This window comes from Monodelphis domestica, chromosome 1, assembly GCF_027887165.1.
Source record: "Monodelphis domestica isolate mMonDom1 chromosome 1, mMonDom1.pri, whole genome shotgun sequence".
NCBI classification, from domain to species: Eukaryota; Metazoa; Chordata; class Mammalia; order Didelphimorphia; family Didelphidae; genus Monodelphis; species Monodelphis domestica.
This window is the reverse complement of record NC_077227.1, coordinates 724,384,765-724,404,536: the sequence shown is the minus strand read 5'-3', so window position 1 is coordinate 724,404,536 and position 19,772 is coordinate 724,384,765. Positions and strand designations below refer to the sequence as shown.

Sequence of the window (19,772 nt, the reverse complement as noted above, 5' to 3'; positions counted from 1 at the left end):
GAGACACTCAGGCCCTGCACTAGGCACGGGGTTTTGAGCTCATTGATGGGAGGCTCATTCAGACGGGGGATGGGCCATTCTGTCATCTTGGCTCTGGTCCCGCCTCCTCCCCCGCTTTGGCCTGATCTGAAGGGAGGGAATCGCTTTCCCTGGCGCGGGGACAGGAAGGCACCCGGGGCGGCCGGAAGCTCAGGCCGGCGCTTCTCCCGACAGGACAAGTGGCCTGGAAGCGAGCCGTCCGAGGCGTGCGAGAGATGTGCGACGTGTGCGACACGACCATCTTCAACCTGCACTGGGTGTGCCCTCGCTGTGGCTTCGGCGTCTGCGTGGACTGCTTCCGCATGAAGAGGAAAAACGTGCCTCAAGGTATGGGCCGGCAGCCAGCTGGGCCGGGGCGCCCCGCCGGGAGCTCGGGGCGCCCGGCCTGCCTGAGCCGTGCTTGCTCGCTCGTTTGCAGGTGGCACCTACAAGACGTTCGCCTGGATCAAGTGCGTGAAGAGTCAGATCCACGAGCCCGACAACCTCATGCCCACCCAGATCATTCCCGGCAAAGGTAGGCCGCGGGGGGCGGCTTTAGTCTTCTTTTGTTGGCCTTACTGGGGAGGGGGAGCAGCAGGCCCGGCAGCGCTGCCCATCCTCCTCCAACTCTCTCCACAGCTCTGTACGATGTCGGAGACATCGTCCACTCTGTGAGGGCGAAATGGGGAATAAAGGCCAACTGCCCGTGCGCCAGCCGCCAGCTCAAGCTGCTCTCCAAGCCGGCCCCGAAGGAGGACGCCAGACAGGTACGCCGCCCGGGGGGGAGGGGTCCGAGTCCTGGGGGGACGCCCTAAGACCAGGCCCGCAGGGGCGCGGAGACGGGCGTGACCAATGGGGTCAGCCGCAGGGGAGGCAGCGCGGCAGAAGGCATGATCGTTCGGGGTTCGGTGATGCCAGGGAGGCGCACCCAGAAGGGAGGAGAGTGGTGTCTGCAGCGAGCGCGGCTCCCCCCCTCTGGCAGCTGCCCCGCCGGGTCGCGGCTCCCCCCCTCTGGTGGCTCTCTTCCGGGTCGCGGCTCCCCCGCCCCCTGTGGCTCCTCTTCCTTTCCTCCGGCGGCTGCTGACTGGGCGCTTCCGTGCACAGCCTGTTTGTGGTGGTTTGGAGGCAGCCCAGCGGCCTCCTGGGGGCCTCGTGGTCTAACAAACTTTCCCTGAGTGCCCAGGCGAGGCTGCGTTTGCAGGCGGTCGGGCTCCACAAGGCCTGACAGACTAGAACATTCGTAGGGCCGAAGTGAGTTCGAGGAGAGCAAAAGTGACGAGTCCTCCCGGGCTGGGCTTCCCTCTCCGGCTGAGCAGGCTGTCCGTGCCCGCTTCCTGCAGCTGCTGCCGTCCTCTCAGAGCCTGGGCCCAGCCTGGGCTCTCGGGCGGAGGAATGGCGAGGGTCAGGGTCCTGCTGCGTCTCCAGGCCGGGCTCGCGCTCGCCCCGATGGCAGCTTCAGAGGCGGCCTCCCATGTCCGCACTAGGCAGCCTGGGCCGCCTCCTCATACAGGCCATTCTTTTCCCTTTGGAAAGGGCTTTCAGAATGCCTTCTAGGCAGGCGTCTCCGCTGCCGGGGAACGAGGCGGGCGCCCTCCCCTTGTTCATTGCTATCAGCCAGCCCCCCTCGGCACAGTTCGAAGGGATGGGTGGGAGGAAAAGATGGACAGCAGCCTGTGACAAGGAAATCACTTTAAAAGACTGATATATATTAATTTAAGGTCGCCAAGGAATTCAGCTATGTAATTCCTTAATGAAAACTCAAGTCAGCAGTCAACCTTTTATAGAGTTTAATTACAAACAGGAGGAAGAAAGGAATTAGAGATAGAGAGATAGAGGGAGAGAGAGAGAGAGAGAAAGGGGAGAGAAGGGAATAGGGCTTAAATACCCCTTCTGTTTAGGCTGGGCCAAAAGGCCCAAGCCCTTAGATAGCTGAGGCAAAGAAAAGAGATCAGTCCCTATCACTCACGTGACCAAAATGGAGAAACAGTCTCAGAGGCCCCCACCTCCAACTTCCTTCAGAGCAAGCTTCTCAGAGCACCTCTCCAACCACTCAGAGCCAAAACTCTCCAACCAACAACCCTCCAGTCCTCAGACCCCTCTCTCTTTAAGCAAACCATCCAAGTTCCCTCCCCTCAGTTCTCACATCTACCAATCACTGTCCATGTCTTCCCTGTGCCAATGGTGGCTCTAGCTTAACCCAGGACCGCCCAGAGGTCTCTGGCTTTGCACATGTCTGTTGAAGGTCATATTCTCAATAATTAAATCTTGATCCTTTGCTGCAGCCCTTCCTAAATCCTGTTACTCTGAGTAGGGTGGAGATTGTAAGTTCCAAGACCTGGTTCTCTCATTCCAAGTATCTCTATTGTATCAATTCTAAAATCAATCATGACTCAAAGAAATTCCTGTTCTGTGCTTAAGCATAGGTCAAAGCCCTTTCCATTGTTCAGCAAAAGGTTTCTGTCCTAAAGTAATCTTAAGAAGGGAGGAGGAGGAACCTCCCATGCCAATGGGGTTCACATTCCAATAGACTATCAGTAGGAAATTTTTCAAGTACGAAATTTCCCAATGGTGAAATTTCCAACATTTATAAGTCTAAGAAATTTTAAGGTTTACAATCCGTGGGCCACAGGGCAGCAGAACCCCAAAATAAAGACGAGGGACCTCTTTTTAGACAGGCCATTCTGATTCTCCCTTTACTCTCTCTCCTCTTTCTTTGGTCTTTAAGTTTTTCTCCACCCATCTGACTTCATTTTGCCTCTAAATTGCTAGACTACAGGCAATCTCCAGGCTGAGCCAAACATCTGTCTGGATGTCAGGTGTTGCCTATAGAAATGGTGCTTTAAGATGTAAATAGTGTGTGTGGGGAAGCCTTTTTTTTTTTAAAGGAAGTGCAATTTATAGTAATATTTGCATAGATTTGGTTAAGCTGCAGATTTGATTTGTGAAGTTCTTTTTTCCCTGTTTTTGACTTTTTTTGGTAGAATGAAATTAATTCATCTCTACCTTTTGCTTATAATGTCACTAGTATATATAGTTTTGCACTTGGATCACTTGTTGGATTAGTTTAAGGAGGGAGAGAGAAGAAAATCCTTCTTTAAGAAAACCAAACCCTTACTTACACTACACTGTATTGGTTCTAAGGCAGAAGGAGCAGTGAGGGCTGGGTGGGGGGGCGGGGGCGGGGGGGGGGGGTGATTTACCCAGGGCCGCATAACTAGGAATCCACTGAGCTACCTCACTGCCCCACAGAAAAAAATTATTATTTATTTCTTGAAAAATGTATTTAGTTAATTTAGAATATTTTTCCATGATTACAATTATGTTCTTTCCCTGCCCTCTCCCAACCCCCCTCCTGTAGTGGGCATGCAATTCCTTTGGGTTTTACATGGGTCATTGATCCAGACCCATTTCTATACCATTGATATTTGCACTCCATTCCCAATCATACCTCCATTGACCCTTGTGATTGAGCAGCTGTTTTTCTTCGGTGTTTCTACTCCCACAGTGTTTCCTCTGGATGTGGATAGTGTTTTCTTGTAGATCCCTGCAGATTGTTCCGGCTCTCTGCATTGCCACTATTGGATTGTACCACAATGTATCCATCTCTGTGTACAATGTTTTCCTGGTTCTGCTCCTCTCGCTCTGCATCACTTCCTGGAGGTTGTTCCAGTCTCCATGGAACTCCTCCACTTTATTATTCCTTTGAGCACAATAGTATTCCATCACCAACATATACCACAATTTGTTCAGCCATTCCCCAACTGAAGGGCATCCCCTCGTTTTCCAATTTTTGGCCACCACAAAGAGTGCAGCTAGGAATATTCTTGTACAAGTCTTTTTCCTTACTATCTCTTTGGGGTACTAACCCAGCAATGCTATAGCTGGATCAAAGGGCAGACAGACTTTTAGCGCCCTTTGGGCATAAGAACCTTATTTTTAAATTGATTTTTCATTTCTTTTTCTATTTGTTTCTTAACAGAATACTTTAGCTGGAGAGAAGCTTAGTGGTCTGGGAGCAGCACTCCAGCGAAATAGCTGTGTGTTGGACTCAGCAAATGGAAGCTGTGATCCTGCTATCAAGCCAAGCTGTGGCACCAAGCCTGTGTGTTCAGTCAGTTCTTCACCTTTAAACTGGCTAGCTGACTTAACCAGTGGAAATGTGAACAAGGAAAATAAAGGTGAGTAGAATCCTGTAATCTAAGGCTCAGAAAGGCCCTGGGAGGTCTTGATTTTTGCAGAGGAACTTTAAAGGCCATTTTGTGCCCAGGGGTTCATGCTTTTAAATGGGTGTATGGACAGTTTAGGCTGTTCTGCAACAAACCTGAAAATCCCTGGCTGAACAGAGAAAGGGAAATGGCTGTTTCCTGCAACCATCCAGGGACACGGTCCAACCCAATCATTTTTTACTTGGAGGATCAGGGAGGAAATTCCTGTTGCTATTCCATTGGCTCTAGGCACGACACATTTTCTCAAGTAAATCTCTTTGAATTAAATAGCATTATGTTCATCTGAATTGTTCCCCAAGCTGTAGAATGATCCTGTATGGTTTAAAAAAAAAATTGGCTTAAATATTTGAACCTTTTTGTCACTAACCACCACGTAGTTGGTTGTTTTACTTTATTACCATCTCTTTCTCCCTCCCAATCTGAAATGTTTCAGGTCACTTTCTTCATGCACACTGTCTTCCTTTGTTTTATAATCCCAGCCTTTGAGCCATGGAAGAGATCTCTGAGGGACCATTTGAATGTCCATTTCTTTTGGTCAGCGTAGTGGCTAACAGTGATTCCAGAGAATTCATGATGAGACATTTGACCTACTTCCTGATAGAGAGGGGAAGAGGATTGCTTCCTAAGGGCAGGGCCAGTCTTTTGCCCTAGTACAGTGCCTGGCATATAATAGGTGCTCCATAAATGGTTTTGATTTTGTTTTTTTAATTGGTCCAGTTCTGCCTTTGAAACAGTGGCTAAATAACAGCAGTTGTATTTATTTCTACACATGCTTTAGTTCACTGTAGAAAGTAGATGATGAAGTACCATAATGAGTGAATTGTGTTTGGAGGCAGAACCTAATTCTCCTCCTTATCTTTTCCCTTTTCTTCCTCGCCCCGCGCCCCCCCCCCCCCCCCCCCCATGTCTTCGTAAGGCTGTTAAAGTAACTGAGATGAATGAATATTGCCCACTCAATGATCTGAGAGTTTGGGCAGAAGTTATCTTCTGAAGAGGGAAAAAATACTAAATGTACTTTGTGGAGTATTAATGATCAATTCAGAGAATCAGAACTTTAATTCTGCCATTTAGGGTTTTCCTCTGCTTTTGAAACAGAGAAATGTGTTAGAGGATTTTTGGTTTTGGTTTTTAAAGTTTACTTGTTTGGGGCAAGGTTTTTAGTTTGAGTATACTCTTGCCACTTTTTATTTTAGTTCCTAAAGTTTTACATTACTTACTAATTCTGTCTTTGGAACATTGCTATGAAATGTTTTTTATAGTTTATTCTCTAATTTAGTTTTTTCTCCATTTTTAGAAAAACCACTCACAATGCCAACTTTAAAAAATGAAAACAAATCTCTCCAGTCTCTGCCCACCTTGACTAAGCCTCCTACTGTTCTGCACACCTTTAACAGCACAATATTAACACCTGTAAGCAACAACAGCTCTGGTTTTCTTCGGAATCTGCTAAATTCTTCTGGAGGGAAGGTATGCTGAAGTTTTTAGTCATATTGGGAGCAGAAGTATGCAGCAGTAGGCACTGGCTGCTCCTCAGAGCCCCCCAGCTGGGTTCTGATAGTACAGAAGTGGGGTCCTCCTTTTCATTTGTGTTACCTGTCACGATACTTTTGAGGGGCTTTGTTGTTCACACTAGTTGTATACCTTTTTTTTCCCTTTTCCCATGGTTTCTGCACCCCCCCCCCCCCCCCAGCACTTCCACTGGATTTTACATGCATCACTGATCAAGACCTATTTCCCTATTATTGATATTAGCTGTATACCATTAGTGGGTGCACCTGGTGATAGTTCAGGGCTTTTCAGATGAGTGCAGTTATGGTATCAGGAGGGCTAAGACTCCTGGAATGGCTTTCCCTCCCTGGAGTGCCTCCTAACACCCTTTCCTCACCTCTGCCTCCAGCTGTTGGTCTTTGTTGTATGCATGCTGGATATTGTGCTTGGCTTAGAATCCACTGTGCCCTTTTATAACTTCTTATTTCTTTCTGCAAGTTTAGACTGAAAATGGCCTCAAGAACACACCAAAAATCTTGGATGACATCTTCGCTTCATTGGTTCAAAATAAGACTTCCTGTGATACCCCGAAGAAACCTCAGGGATTGATTATAAAGCCCAGCATTTTGGGGTTTGACACTCCTCACTACTGGCTGTGTGACAACCGCCTGCTGTGTCTACAGGACCCTAACCATAAGAGTAACTGGAATGTCTTCAGAGAGTGCTGGAAGCAGGGACAGGTAGGTGGGCCTTTGTCCCTGGCTCTACTAACTCTCTTCCCTACTATAGCCTTCCAAGGTGGTCTCTTCCAAAGGGATCTTCTAGGCCACTGGTTTTTGCACTTTCCTGCGTGAAGTATGATTATTGAGTCGTATTCTAGCAACATTGCTTTGCTTTTCTTTCTTGCTGGGATTTAGATCATCAAACGAACACTTCCTTTCAGACTAGTAACTTTGGGGTGGCTTTATATTATCCCTGGAATTCCTTTTTCAGAATTTACTTTTCTTGAGAGCCTTTTGTTGGCATTTAATTTAGGATTTCATTAGTGATGGCAAACCTTTGTCTCTTAAAGGGCAAATGTATTCAACAGCCAGGGACTAGGTAGTTGATTGATCAGCTCTGCAGCATCATTTTTGAAGGGTCATAAATGAGGAGGAACTTCATAGAATTTGTCTTTTTATTTCATGCTTCATTAGTTGGCTCTTAATGCAGATTTGTGCAAAGGCAGCGTTGTGTCACCATTCAAATGGTCACATGGAAAGACAACACAGCACCACTTGTATACAAAATTTGTGATGCTTAAAGGTACATTTGAAGGCAAAAACTTCTTTTACTTACAAGTGCTCACACAGTAGTTTTTGTCTTAGTTCCATCTCCATCTTAGTCTGTAATGATAGCCACATTAAAGGAGCTTGTGCATATTTCTCTTGATATTGTCTTCCCTACTTCCCATTAGGGGGCTTTAAAAAAAAAAAGGCTCCCAGTGAACGTTTGTTGAAATAAATGGGAAACATTTTTTTCTTTGAAATGGAAGCTTCCTGTTGATTTATAGAAAAGGAAACACACTCGGCTTGTTTTGATGCAACTTGCCCATGATCGTTTGTAGTCAGAGTTGTAAATACCACTTTAACTGTACGATTGGATTTCAAAACTTTTCTTAATAGCAGCATTTCTTTTCTTGCCCCGATTAAGTTTTAGTCTAGTTTTTGCTTGAATAGGGTTGGACATCAGGTTGCCTCAAGAGTAGCTTTCTCACAATTGGAAACAAATTTCACTGAGTGCAACCATTTCCTTTGCTCGTGACTGATATTCCCTTTTTTTTAAATCTTTTTCCCCTTTTGCATGTAAACACAATTTTCCTAACATTCATTTAAAGAGTTTTGCGCTCCAAATTCTCTTTCATGACTGACATTCCTGAGAATATGCAGGTGTATGTCTAGTGCAATGGAAGCTTTTTATTTTTGAGTGGGAAGTTATGGCTTTTCATGTTACAGAATTTATTCAGGATGAAGACACTGAAATTTAGAATTTTGTTAGTAAACAGATATAATGACTAGGATACGAGATGCTTTGGGGAGAGATTTTGGGAGACTGAACATAAAGAGATGTGCCAGGTTAGTAGTATGGATGTAGTAGTATAGTAGTATCTATAGTAGTATCCATAGTAGACTATGGATGACAGGGATTCCAAGGAAAGAGAATACTGGTCCCAGTGAGATAGGAAAATTGTTTTGAATTGAAGATAATTGAACACTTTCTTTCTTTTCCCCTTATAGCCCGTGATGGTGTCTGGGGTGCATCATAGACTGAATGCAGAGCTGTGGAAACCTGACTCCTTCAGGAAGGAGTTTGGAGAGCAGGAAGTCGATCTAGTCAATTGTAGAACCAATGAGATCATTACAGGAGCCACAGTAGGAGATTTCTGGGATGGATTTGAAGATATCCCAAGTAGGTACTACAGGGTCCACAATGAAGGAAGATGTTGATGTGCCTGCTGGGTGATGAATGGGTACCAACAAGGCTTTCTTGACTTGCAGGGAGCTTAGCGTTATGCAAAGAGCAGTCTCTGTTGGGGTCTTATAATGGTGTATTAATTCAATCATTTCAGTCCTATATAGCTCTTCATGACACCATTTGGGGTTTTATCGGCAGAGATAACGTAGTAGTTTGCCATTTCCTTCTGCGGCTCATTTTACAGATGTAGCAACTGATGTAAGCAGGGTGAAGTGATTTGTCCAGGGTCACTCATCTATAAGTGTTTGAGGCTGGATTTGTTTTTGAGATCTGACTTGAGACCCAGTGATCTATCCACGGTCCCATTTTAGGTATAGAAAGTCAAATTCAGATGAGAGCCTCAACACATTTTTTCTTTTATAAAAACATCATTCTTTGGTTTGTTGAAAATACCACTAATACCACTTACTAAAGTTTATGGAGTAAGCCCTTGGTACTTGGCCGAGGACTCTCCCTTCTGTTTGTTCTTTATCCTCTTTGTAGCTTTGTCAGATATTTGAAGAGGCCCCGAAATCCTTTAGATCATTGCCCTTCACCAGCATGTGAATGTGGAGGCCAGCTAGACTTGACCTCTAGGAATCCCCCCATCTTGCATTCTGAGATGGACAACCAGGGCCATAGCAAGGGGCACCTTTGATAAGCCTTTGTTTCTCTGCTGTATGCATTACTTGGTATTTGTGACCAAAGGCTGTGTAATTTTGACATTCATGTGAGCATCTTTAAGGTGGCTTTTTGTTTTCCCAAATTACATGCTTCCATTATTGTTTTAAAAGTACCGTCTTGAGCATACATATAGTAAAAACCAAGTGGATGAAGAATGACCAGATTATCTGCTGCATATAGAACTCATTCATTGGTTTAAGAGGATTTAAAGTTTAAGGATTAAGGATTATTTTCAGATTAGGATATTAAGGATAAATTAAGGATTAAGAGGTTTAAGAATTTTTTTTTTAATTTATCAACTCATTTATATGTTGATTACATTAAAGTTCTCAAGTATATCCCTTCCTGAACTAGAGGAGGCATAATTTGACTAAAAAAAGGAAAAAGGATATGTTCTTCATAATGTCATGTAGGTCTTTCCATGGTTTAAAAAAAATTAACTTGCTCATTCATCACTTCTTATTGTGCAGTAGAATTCCATCACAACCATAGGTCACAAATTGTTTGGCCAGTCCCCAGTTGATTGGTGTCCCCTCAGTTTCCAGTTCTTTGCCACCACAAGGAGAACTGCTAGATTTATTTTGGAGCACGTGGGTCTTTTGTCCTTTTCTTTGATCTCTTCAGGATACAGACCCAACAGTGGTGAGTGGAGCAAGTAAATTTGTCCATTTGGCAGCGAGTTCAGCCCAGAATCCAAACATGAAAAAAAGTGCTGCTTTTGGTAAAACTTTTTGTGTCCCCAAGCTTTTTTCCTGGAAAGAACAGGCTTGCTTTTTAATATCTGTGTCCCAGAGTTGGTCTGGAGTCAGGAAACACATGTCTCTAAAGAACTGAGGTTAATGGTGTATGCTTTCCCCTATCCTTCTCCCTCAATGTCATAACCTGGTAGGTAAGGAATAAACTGACATCCTCACCCAGTTGCAGGGGTGGGAGGTCCACAGATAAAGCACATCACACACATTTTCAGTGAATTTTTTTCCCCAACAAAATGATTAACTTTGCTGTTTTTTCCTATTTTTCTCTTTAAAATATTATTGTTATATGGGATGGTTTTCTTGGAAGAGGGAAGGAAGATAGTTGAGGGAATTTTGGTGATATAAAATGTTATTTTAAAAAAGAAAAGTAGATGATTTTATTTAGGGGTTTTATCAGAACATATCTAGCCATTTTGACCATTGCATCACTCCCCTCCCTGGCATTACCACCACGGTGCTATGGACGTTCTTTGCTTTCTTCTTGTATTACCATGCCAGTAAAACATATGGACAGACTCTTGTCATTATGTTTCTTGTGGATCTTGCCAAAGGAACGGCCCAGAAGCTCATCAACACCAATTCTTCAGAAACTCTCATTGATATTATAAATCAAACTTTTATTAACAAGTTCTTTCCAGGAGAAGTTTGAGAGTCTCAGAGAAGTACGGCATCTTTGGAACAGGGAACTAGTGAGAATGGTTACAGGTGATTTTTCTCTGAAGGGAAAGAGTCCTTGCGTGAGGAATGTCTACAGAAGTGAAACCAAGCTCTTTTCAAAACGATGGCCGGCTCGGTTGCTATAAAAACGTTGCTTATGGAATAGCCACGAGTTAAAGGCTTTTATTCAGTTAGAGAAAAGTTGGTACAACTCTTGATAAGGCTGAAGTGATGGCGTGTATCAGATGAACATCATTGGTAAATCATGCAAAGCAGATTCAGATAGGCCATCGTGCAGACAGTACGGTGGAAAGGACAATCCTCTGGATTCCTGATGACTTTCTCAGTCAGTCACACATCTCAGAGATGTCTGTTTTGTATGGCAAGTCGAAGTAACAGATAAAGTGGGGGGCCCTCAATTGATTACATGTGTAAAATACATTGTTAAAGCTATTGGCGGGGGAAGAATGATTACTGGCAAAGTCGATAATGGCAGTGCCAAACAGAAGGGAGGATTCAGTAGAGTTGATGAATTTTTTGAAAATAAGAATAATGATGTCCTTTGGGAACATTGTATTAGATTCTGCCTTGACAGCACTTACTTGATGATGCCAAGGTGAAATGCAGTTCTCAAAGCACTAGCTGAGAAAGCATCTCCCTCAGTTACAAACACAAATCAGGCTTTTAAGTCAGAGACTTGGAGTAAGAATTTTGTAGGCAGCATTCAGTTTTTTTCAAGTTATTAATATCCAGTTTAAAAATAACTGATTAGGGGATAGGGAGCCAGGCCTGGCAGGTCGGGGCTTAAAAAAAATAAAACCGCAAACTATTAGGAGAAAGAGCCTTTATAAAACTGATAATGGGGTCACAGCACAGTGTACTACCGTTTCTGTAGGAAACAACAGCAGAATGTAAGTTCTCTGAGGACAGACAATGTTTTCATTTGTTTTTTCTTATATCCCTTGTGTATACGTGTGTGCCTGGCACATAGGCACACAAATGCCTATTGATTAGAATATCATGTGCCAAAGAGGGCTCATTCACCTTCTGATCCAGGAAAATAAGGTGACCACATTTATGACAAAAATAGAACTGGGAAAATTTATGTCAATGAATCAAACATTTATTCAATATATGCCCTATGTGTGCCAGGCACTGTGCTGAAAAATGTTGTTTCTCAATTTTAAAAATATCTGCCGAGGGGGCAGCTGGGTGGCTCAGTGGATGGAGAGTCAGGCCTAGAGATGGGAGGTCCTGGGTTCAAATCTGGCCTCAGACACTTCCCAGCTGGGTGACCCTGGGCAAGTCACTTCACCCCCATGGCCCAGCCCTTACCACTCTTCTGCCTTGGAGCCAATACACAGTATTGACTCCAAGATGAAAGGTAAGGGTTTAAAAAAAAATCTGCCATGCAAGGGAAATAGAAGAAGGGGAAAGACTTGTTTATTAAAGATCATTTGACCCATCTATAGAAGCAATTCTCATTTTCGGGGTGAAGCTACTGGAAAACACAAATGGATAAAGAATTCATTTTCCACAGGCAAACAGGCCATACTTGGGATTATTCCCTTTGAACAAGTATGGTTGTTTACAGTCAGCTTCTTTGATCATAGTTCCTTGAAACAAGAGTGTGAGGCTGACCGTCTAGTTAGAGCCTAGCTCATGGGCTGGGGTGCAGGAGAGCCTGTTGGCCGGTGGTCACGAGGTCCCAGGCCGCCTCTAGCACGCTGCATTTGAAGGTGAAGGGTTCGAGGGACGGTGGGTCAGCGCTGTCAGGATGGTGCTTGGAGCTCTTGAGAGTCGGGGAGGGAGGTCGTGAGGCTTACGGTCAGTGTTCACGAAGGGACGGATGTGAGATTTGGGGAAGGTTAAAGAAGGTGGCAACAGCAGAACCCTGTGGCCTTTCTCTCCTTCAAGGTCGCCTGAAAAACGACGACGAGCCCATGGTCCTAAAACTGAAGGACTGGCCTCCGGGAGAGGACTTCCGAGACATGATGCCTTCTCGGTAAGACCCCAAACAGCTGCGTTGGAGGACCGGCGGGGGGCGTCAACACAGCAAGCATCCCAAGGGCCTTCTGTGGGCCAGGGGTAGTCTAATGGAGGAGGGGGCCCGATCATCGCCCAGGGAAGGCCTAGCAACCAGGGCGACAGGAAGGGCTTCTTGTAAAGGGCGGGACTTTCCCTGAGGCCTGACAGGAGGGAGGGGCGGACGGGCGGACAGAGGGACGGATGTGGAGCCAGGGTCACTGGATCATTGAGAGGAATATGAGGTTTGAGAAGATCAGGAGGACAGCTTGAGGAGAGACGGAGAGTCTGGTGAGGCCTTCTTTGTTTTTTAGGATGGGGAGACTTTCCTCTCTGGGGGGAGGAGAGATGGAGAAGGAGGAAGGTCCCATGAATGGCCTTACTTTTCTCAGGGATGGGAGATGTTGAGATGGGGGGGGGGGGGGAGTCCAGGAACAAGCCGGAAAAGCTGCAGTGAGAATCCAGGGGAGGTTGGACAACGTGCGGCAGGTGGTGGGAAGGGGGCAGAGCCGTGATGGGCCCCAGGAGCAGAGAGAAGTGCGACGCTGGGGGGGGGGGGCACTTTGTTGGAGATCCGGGTTTCATTTGGGAACAGAGCCACATAGCAGATGCAGCCTGTGACTGAGTGGAGGAATGGTTGGTCAGGGCATGTGAGGGAATGCAAGGAATTGGAATAGGCTGGAGAAAGTGCCTCTGAATAGTAGGAACAATGGTGCTCCGGGAGGGAGAGAGAGGGGGCCGTTTAGAAGGAAAAAGTACCGAGCAGCGTGCTGGCTCTCTGGAAATGCTGCCCTCAGAATGACTAACCCCTCAGTCCCCTTTCTTGATAGATAGGGGTGCGTTTTCCCTTCCAATCAGCTGATTCAAACATATACAGCAAAGTGACTCGATTTTCATAGGAAATAGAGCAAATACAACTGTTATTTTTACAAGAAAATCAGTGGCTCCAGTCAGAAATTCTCCGTTGTCTATCACTAGGTTTGAAGATTTGATGACAAACATCCCGTTGCCTGAATATACCAGGAGAGACGGCAAACTGAACTTGGCCTCCAGATTGCCAAATTACTTTGTTCGTCCAGATCTGGGACCCAAGATGTATAATGCTTATGGTGAGTACGTATGTAGTAATGCTTATCTGCTCCCTTTCCCTTCCCATCAGGAAGTTGTGATGTGTTGAAATGGGCACATTTTTTTTTTAAGCCTTTACCCTGTCTTAGAATGGATCATTGGTTCCAAGGCAGCAGAGTGGTAAGGGATATGCAAGGGTTAAGTGTCTGGAGCCAAATTTGAACCCAAGATCCTCTCATCTCTAGGCCTGGTTCTATCTACCGAGCCACCTGGCTGCCTCCACATTTTTAATCTAAATTAATAATGATTTTTAAAAGAATAGTTGCTTCTAAATTAATTTTCGTTGCTTTGCTCATAATAGGCTCTCATGACTCCACTAGTCTTTATATAATAATTGTTTTTTCTGATCATTTCCCCATTTTTCCTGAACCAGATCTTTAATGAAATGGTAACACTGATCGGTTTTAAGAAATATAGATTTCGTGCAAAACTTTAAGGTATACTTTCAAGTTTTTCCATTCCTCAGCAGAATTTCTTTGAAAGGTACAACCTTTTGAAATGGTTGCTTATAAGGTATTTTGTACCAATTTTTAAAATAATTGTTTACTGATACCTTTTATTTTGACATTATTTTTCTTCCCCAATCTTGAACTGATTTCTGATCATTCTTGGTTGATGTGTTTTACTGTCTGCAATTTGTTTCCATTCTCCATAAATATTAATCATAGTGCCCTAGCTGCACCTTCTTCTAAATCTTCCTAAAGAAACTTGATAGTGGGAGTTCAGAAGTGACCCAGGTCTGTGTTCCTGAGCCTTGGACTTACTCTAGCCAGTCACATGGTTGGGACTTTGCTGAAAGAGTTCCTTCCCTTCCCAGGGGCCACAGCTGCTGTGTGAAGAACAATGTGTTTTGCTGCTTTTGGCACCAGCATTGAGCTCTGGCATGGTGCTAGGCTGACTTTCCTTGGGCTCCCACAGGTCCATTCTAAGTTGCCGGGACTGTAGAGACAGGGTAGGAAGAGTTTCCCTGGCAGAAGTCTTGTAGAACATTGTTTTGGCTGAAGCCCCTCCAGTTCTCCAGATGTTATTATGAGGCACTGATGGTCTGACTGTGGTGGCTAATTAGGGAGGGACCCCTTTAGGATGCTGGGGTGAGGATTGACTTAAAAAGAATTTGGGCAATTACCAGGTCTAAATCCCTCCTCTTACTGAGGAATAAACTAAATTTTATGTCCCCTTGCCAGTAAAAAGTCTGAGCTGGGATTTGAACTCTATAGTCTTCTTCTCCATCCCAGGGGTTCTGTTTTTTAAATTTAAATTGAAACCATTTAAATGGAAGCATCAGGGAAATCCATGATTTGGAGCCTAAATGTTGACTCCTCTGGTGCTGGCTCCATGGGGAATAAAGAGAATTGTTTTGCAAATTACCCAAGCTCTGGGTTCCATCCTGCCTAAGAGTTGCCATTGTTTTAATGGCTGTAAAACACCCTTTTCCAGCTGATAAATTAAATAAAGGATTCTGTGTTGTTGAAATGAAAGAAAACGAGTTTTCAGAAAACTGTTAACTCCACTTCCTTTTAATGAAAATAGCTTTCCTAGCAAATTTACTATGTTTTCTGCCAAGGAGGGCTAGCCCTGTCTGCAGTGCTGCCCCTTTGGATCCAAGCTCCCAGTGGGAAGCCCCCTGTCCTTCTTGCCCCAGCCTCTGCTGCTCACATCCCATTTCAGGGCTCTAGCACCTCAGTCTGGTTTTTGCTCCTTGGAGGAAGAAGGGATTTTGTGAAGCGCTTCACAGTTTAGAATTGTAAGCAGGCTTCTGGAGGGCATGAACATATGCCTGCCCATAGGCCTAGTTTCCTTAGAGAGAGAGCAGGGACTTGCATGGATGGGTTGGAATCCGGGGCGAATTTGGATCAAATAGGCCAAAATATTTGAAATTAATGTGAGAGCAAATATAGGATACATTGTCACCAGGTGGTCTGGGGCAGTTTGATATCAACAGAGAGTAAAAAGAAGATTCGCTCTAAAAGTTTAAAACAATGTCTTCCAGCGAAGTTATTCTGAGCCTACTTGAATAGCCAGTCTGAGCAGCTTTTCCACGTCCCAAGTCACTGTTCTCTTACACAGAACAGAAACCTTAGCTTACTTACCTCATTAGGTCACCACACAATCTATAGAGTGAAAGCCTCGAGGCTAATCCTATTGGCATGAGCAAATCCTTCCTATAGGACAGCATGCTTCCATACTTTGAACCGAAGTGCTAGGAGCTATTCTTTCATGGGCTTTGGGCTTTGGTGTGCTTAGAATTATGCCTTATGAATTTCACGTCAGAAGCAATAGCTTCTGAATGTGTGCCAACAGCTGTTGATGATTGCATTTGATAACCATTTTCCTCTTTGCCCCAAGTCAGATAAAGTGTAGAATCAAAGCCAGAAGGGAGATCAGGGATCCCCTAATCCAACCTTTCTTTTTATAAAGATGATGCCTAAAGCTCAAGAGTCACATGGTTAGTAAGTGGCAGAGTAGGACCTGAAAGCCAGGTCTCCTGATTCTTTCCACTACCCTAAGCTGTCTTATCTAAGGATTTTAATTTGGGTTTCCCGTAGTGTGAATAGATGCAGCATTTTTCTCGTTAAAAACTTGATTTTTTTCTTTTACAAATTGAAAGACAGTAATAAAATCCCTGAATAGATCAAATATTTTCCAAAATTAAATCCAGAACACCTCTAGGTGACTTGATGAACTTTAGAACTTCTGTCTTGAATTACATGCCTCAACAAGACATGGAAAACCAAAAGACAGTATGTTTCACACTTTACACAGATTGGCCATGAGATTCACATTTTTTCTAAAAACTTCCTTGTGCATTATAGATTTTTGAGGTAAGAATGTCAAAGAAACATCAAATGTTTCCAAAATTATGCTATGCCTTGAACCTGCATTGCAATCAACAGAAATAAATTCTTTTTTGGCTTTTGCATAAAAAAAAAAGAAAAGAAAAGAAATTAATGTGAGAGAAGATAATGAACTCTCAGTTCTTTTCTCTGTCATCATTTTTGCAATGGAAATTCCAACCAGTTCCAAGCCATGGGGAGACCAATACTGAGGGCAATTTTATAGATCAGCTTTGAACTCATTTAATCTTGTGTGATGGGGTGGGGTTGAGAGAGGAAATGCATGTGTTTAAGGAGAGATACCCAAACCCCAGAAATCCCAGCAACCCCCCTAGCCCTCTTGGACCGGATAGGCTAGCCCAGTGTTCCAGATCATCAAGATCTCTTTTGGGATCCTGACTCCTATTGCTTCAGCCATTCCTGAGCTCTGTGTCTTCTCCAAACTTGCCATTCATGTTTTATGTGGGTTCTTGAGAATAATGTTGCCACTGGTGGGAGCTTTCTGCCCTGCCTTGCCTCCTAAGGGCTGTTAATTTATGGTTGGACCAAATATTAAATTGGTGATTGCCAGGGATTTAATTACTAAATCTCATAATGAATTACTCAAGTAAATGGAATTATGGTAGTTTATTTTTACAATAGAGGGAAGATTTAAGGAAGAGAGAAAAGGAGAGCAAGCTCCAGCTTCCTCTGAACCAGTTAGAAATTCTTTTTTTTTATTTAAACATTATTTTATTTGGTCGTTTTCATACATTATTCACTGGAAATAAAGATCGTCCCGTCCCCCCCCCCCCCCCCCCCGCCTTTCCCTCTCCCATAGCCAACACATGATTCCACTGGTTATCACATGTGTTCTTGACTCGAACCCATTTCCCTGTTGTTGGAATTTGCATTATAGTGTTCATTTAGAGTCTCTCCTCAGTCTTATCTCCTCCAACCCTGTAGTCAAGCAGTTGCTTTTCATCGGTGTTTTTACTCCCACAGTTTATCCTCTGCTTGTGGGTAGTATTTTTTTTAGATCCCTACAGATTGTTCAGGGAAATTGCATTGATACTAATGGAGAAGTCCATCACCTTCAATTGTACCACAGTGTATCAGTCTCTGTGTATAATGTTTTCCTGGTTCTGCTCCTCTCGCTCTGCATCACTTCCTGGAGGTTGTTCCAGTCTCCATGGAATTCCTCCACTTTATTATTCCTTTGAGCACAATAGTATTCCATCACCAACATATACCACAATTTGTTTAGCCATTCCCCAATTGAAGGGCATCCCTTCATTTTCCAATTTTTGGCCACCACAAAGAGCACAGCTATGAATATTCTTGTACAAGTCTTTTTGTCCATTATCTCTTTGGGGTACAAACCCAGCAGTGCTATGGCTGGATCAAAGGGCAGACAGTCTTTTATCGCCCTTTGGGCATAGTTCCAAATTGCCCTCCAGAATGGTTGGATCAATTTACAACTCCACCAGCAATGAATTAATGTCCCCACTTTGCCACATCCCCTCCAGCATTCATTACTTTCCTTTGCTGTCATGTTAGCCAATATGCTAGGTGTGAGGTGATACCTCAGAGTTGTTTTGATTTGCATCTCTCTGATTATAAGAGATTTAGAACACTTTTTCATGTACTTATTAATAGTTTTGATTTCTTTGGCTGAGAACTGCCTGTTCATGTCCCTTGTCCATTTATCAATTGGAGAATGGCTTGATTTTTTGTACAATTGATTTAGCTCTTTGTAAATTTGAGTAATTAGACCTTTGTCAGAGGTTTTTTTTTTTTTTAAATATTATTTTATTTGGTCGTTTTAATACATTATTCACTGGAAACAAAGATTGTTTTCTTTTCCTCCCCTCCTCCCCCCCCCCCCCCCCCCGCCTTTCCCTCTCCCATAGCCGACGCATGATTCCACTGGTTGTCACATGTGTTCTTGAATCGAACCCATTTCCCTGTTGTTGGAGTTTGCATTATAGTGTTCATTTAGAGTCTCTCCTCAGTCTTATCTCCTCCAACCCTGTAGTCAAGCAGTTGCTTTTCAGCGGTGTTTTTACTCCCACAGTTTATCCTCTGCTTGTGGGTAGTATTTTTTTTTAGATCCCTGCAGATTGTTCAGGGATTGCATTGATACTAATGGAGAAGTCCATCACCTTCGATTGTACCACAATGTATCAGTCTCTGTGTACAGTGTTTTCCTGGTTCTGCTCCTCTCGCTCTGCATTACTTCCTGGAGGTTGTTCCAGTCTCCATGGAACTCCTCCACTTTATTATTCCTTTTAGCACAATAGTATTCCATCACCAACATATACCACAATTTGTTCAGCCATTCCCCAATTGAAGGGCATCCCCTCATTTTCCAATTTTTGGCCACCACAAAGAGAGCAGCTATGAATATTCTTGTACAAGTCTTTTTCCTTATGATCTCTTTGGGGTACAAACCCAGCAGTGCTATAGCTGGATCAAAGGGCAGACAGTCTTTTATCGCCCTTTGGACATAGTTCCAAATTGCCCTCCAGAATGGTTGGATCAATTCACAACTCCACCAGCAATGAATCAATGTCCCCACTTTGCCACATCCCCTCCAGCATTCATTACTTTGCATAGCTGTCATGTTAGCCAATCTGCTAGGTGTGAGATGATACCTCAGAGTTGTTTTGATTTGCATCTCTCTGATTATAAGAGATGTAGAGCACTTTTTCATGTGCTTATTAATAGTTTTGATTTCTTTGGCTGAGAATTGCCTGTTCATGTCCCTTGCCCATTTGTCAATTGGAGAATGGCTTGATTTTTTGTACAATTGATTTAGTTCTTTATAAATTTTAGTAATTAAACCCTTGTCAGAGGTTTTTATGAAGATTGTTTCCCAATTTGTTGCTACCCTTCTGATTTTGGTTACATTGGTTTTGTTTGTACAAAAACTTTTTAATTTGATGTAATCCAGATTATTTATTTTGCATTTTGTAACTCTTTCTAATTATTGCTTGGTTTTGAAGTATTTCCCTTCCCAAAGGTCTGACATGTATACTATTCTGTGTTTACCCAATTTACTTATGGTTTCCTTCTTTATGTTTAAGTCATTCACCCATTTTGAATTTATCTTGGTGTAGGGTGTGAGGTGTTGATCTAAGCCTAATCTTTCCCACACTGTCCTCCAATTTTCCCAGCAGTTTTTATGAAATAGTGGATTTTTGTCCCAAAAGCTGGGATCTTTGGGTTTGTCATATACTGTCTTGCTGAGGTTGCTTGCCCCCAGTCTATTCCACTGATCCTCCTTTCTGTCTCTTAGCCAGTACCAAATTGTTTTGATGACCGCTGTTTTGTAATATAGTCTGAGATCTGGGACTGCAAGACCCCCTTCCTTTGTATTTTTTTTCATTATTTCCCTGGATATCCTTGATCTTTTGTTCTTCCAAATGAACTTTGTTATGGTTTTTTCTAAATCAGTAAAAAAAAATTTTTGGAAGTTCCAT

The 19,772-nt window shown here is 43.7% G+C and overlaps 1 protein-coding gene across 3 annotated transcripts in view; it reads left to right on the top strand.

Annotated features, from left to right (window-relative positions):
* KDM3A (lysine demethylase 3A) overlaps nt 1-19,772 on the top strand; it is an 86,089-nt gene that overhangs the window by 58,956 nt on the left and 7,361 nt on the right. For all 3 annotated transcript variants that reach the window (XM_056813189.1, XM_056813192.1, XM_056813187.1), the window contains exons 12-20: nt 214-366; nt 458-553; nt 658-785; nt 3,998-4,196; nt 5,539-5,711; nt 6,236-6,472; nt 8,009-8,180; nt 12,239-12,326; nt 13,325-13,455. In XM_056813189.1, coding sequence (XP_056669167.1) covers nt 214-366; nt 458-553; nt 658-785; nt 3,998-4,196; nt 5,539-5,711; nt 6,236-6,472; nt 8,009-8,180; nt 12,239-12,326; nt 13,325-13,455 — 1,377 coding nt within the window. The remainder of the gene's footprint in view (nt 1-213; nt 367-457; nt 554-657; nt 786-3,997; nt 4,197-5,538; nt 5,712-6,235; nt 6,473-8,008; nt 8,181-12,238; nt 12,327-13,324; nt 13,456-19,772) is intronic.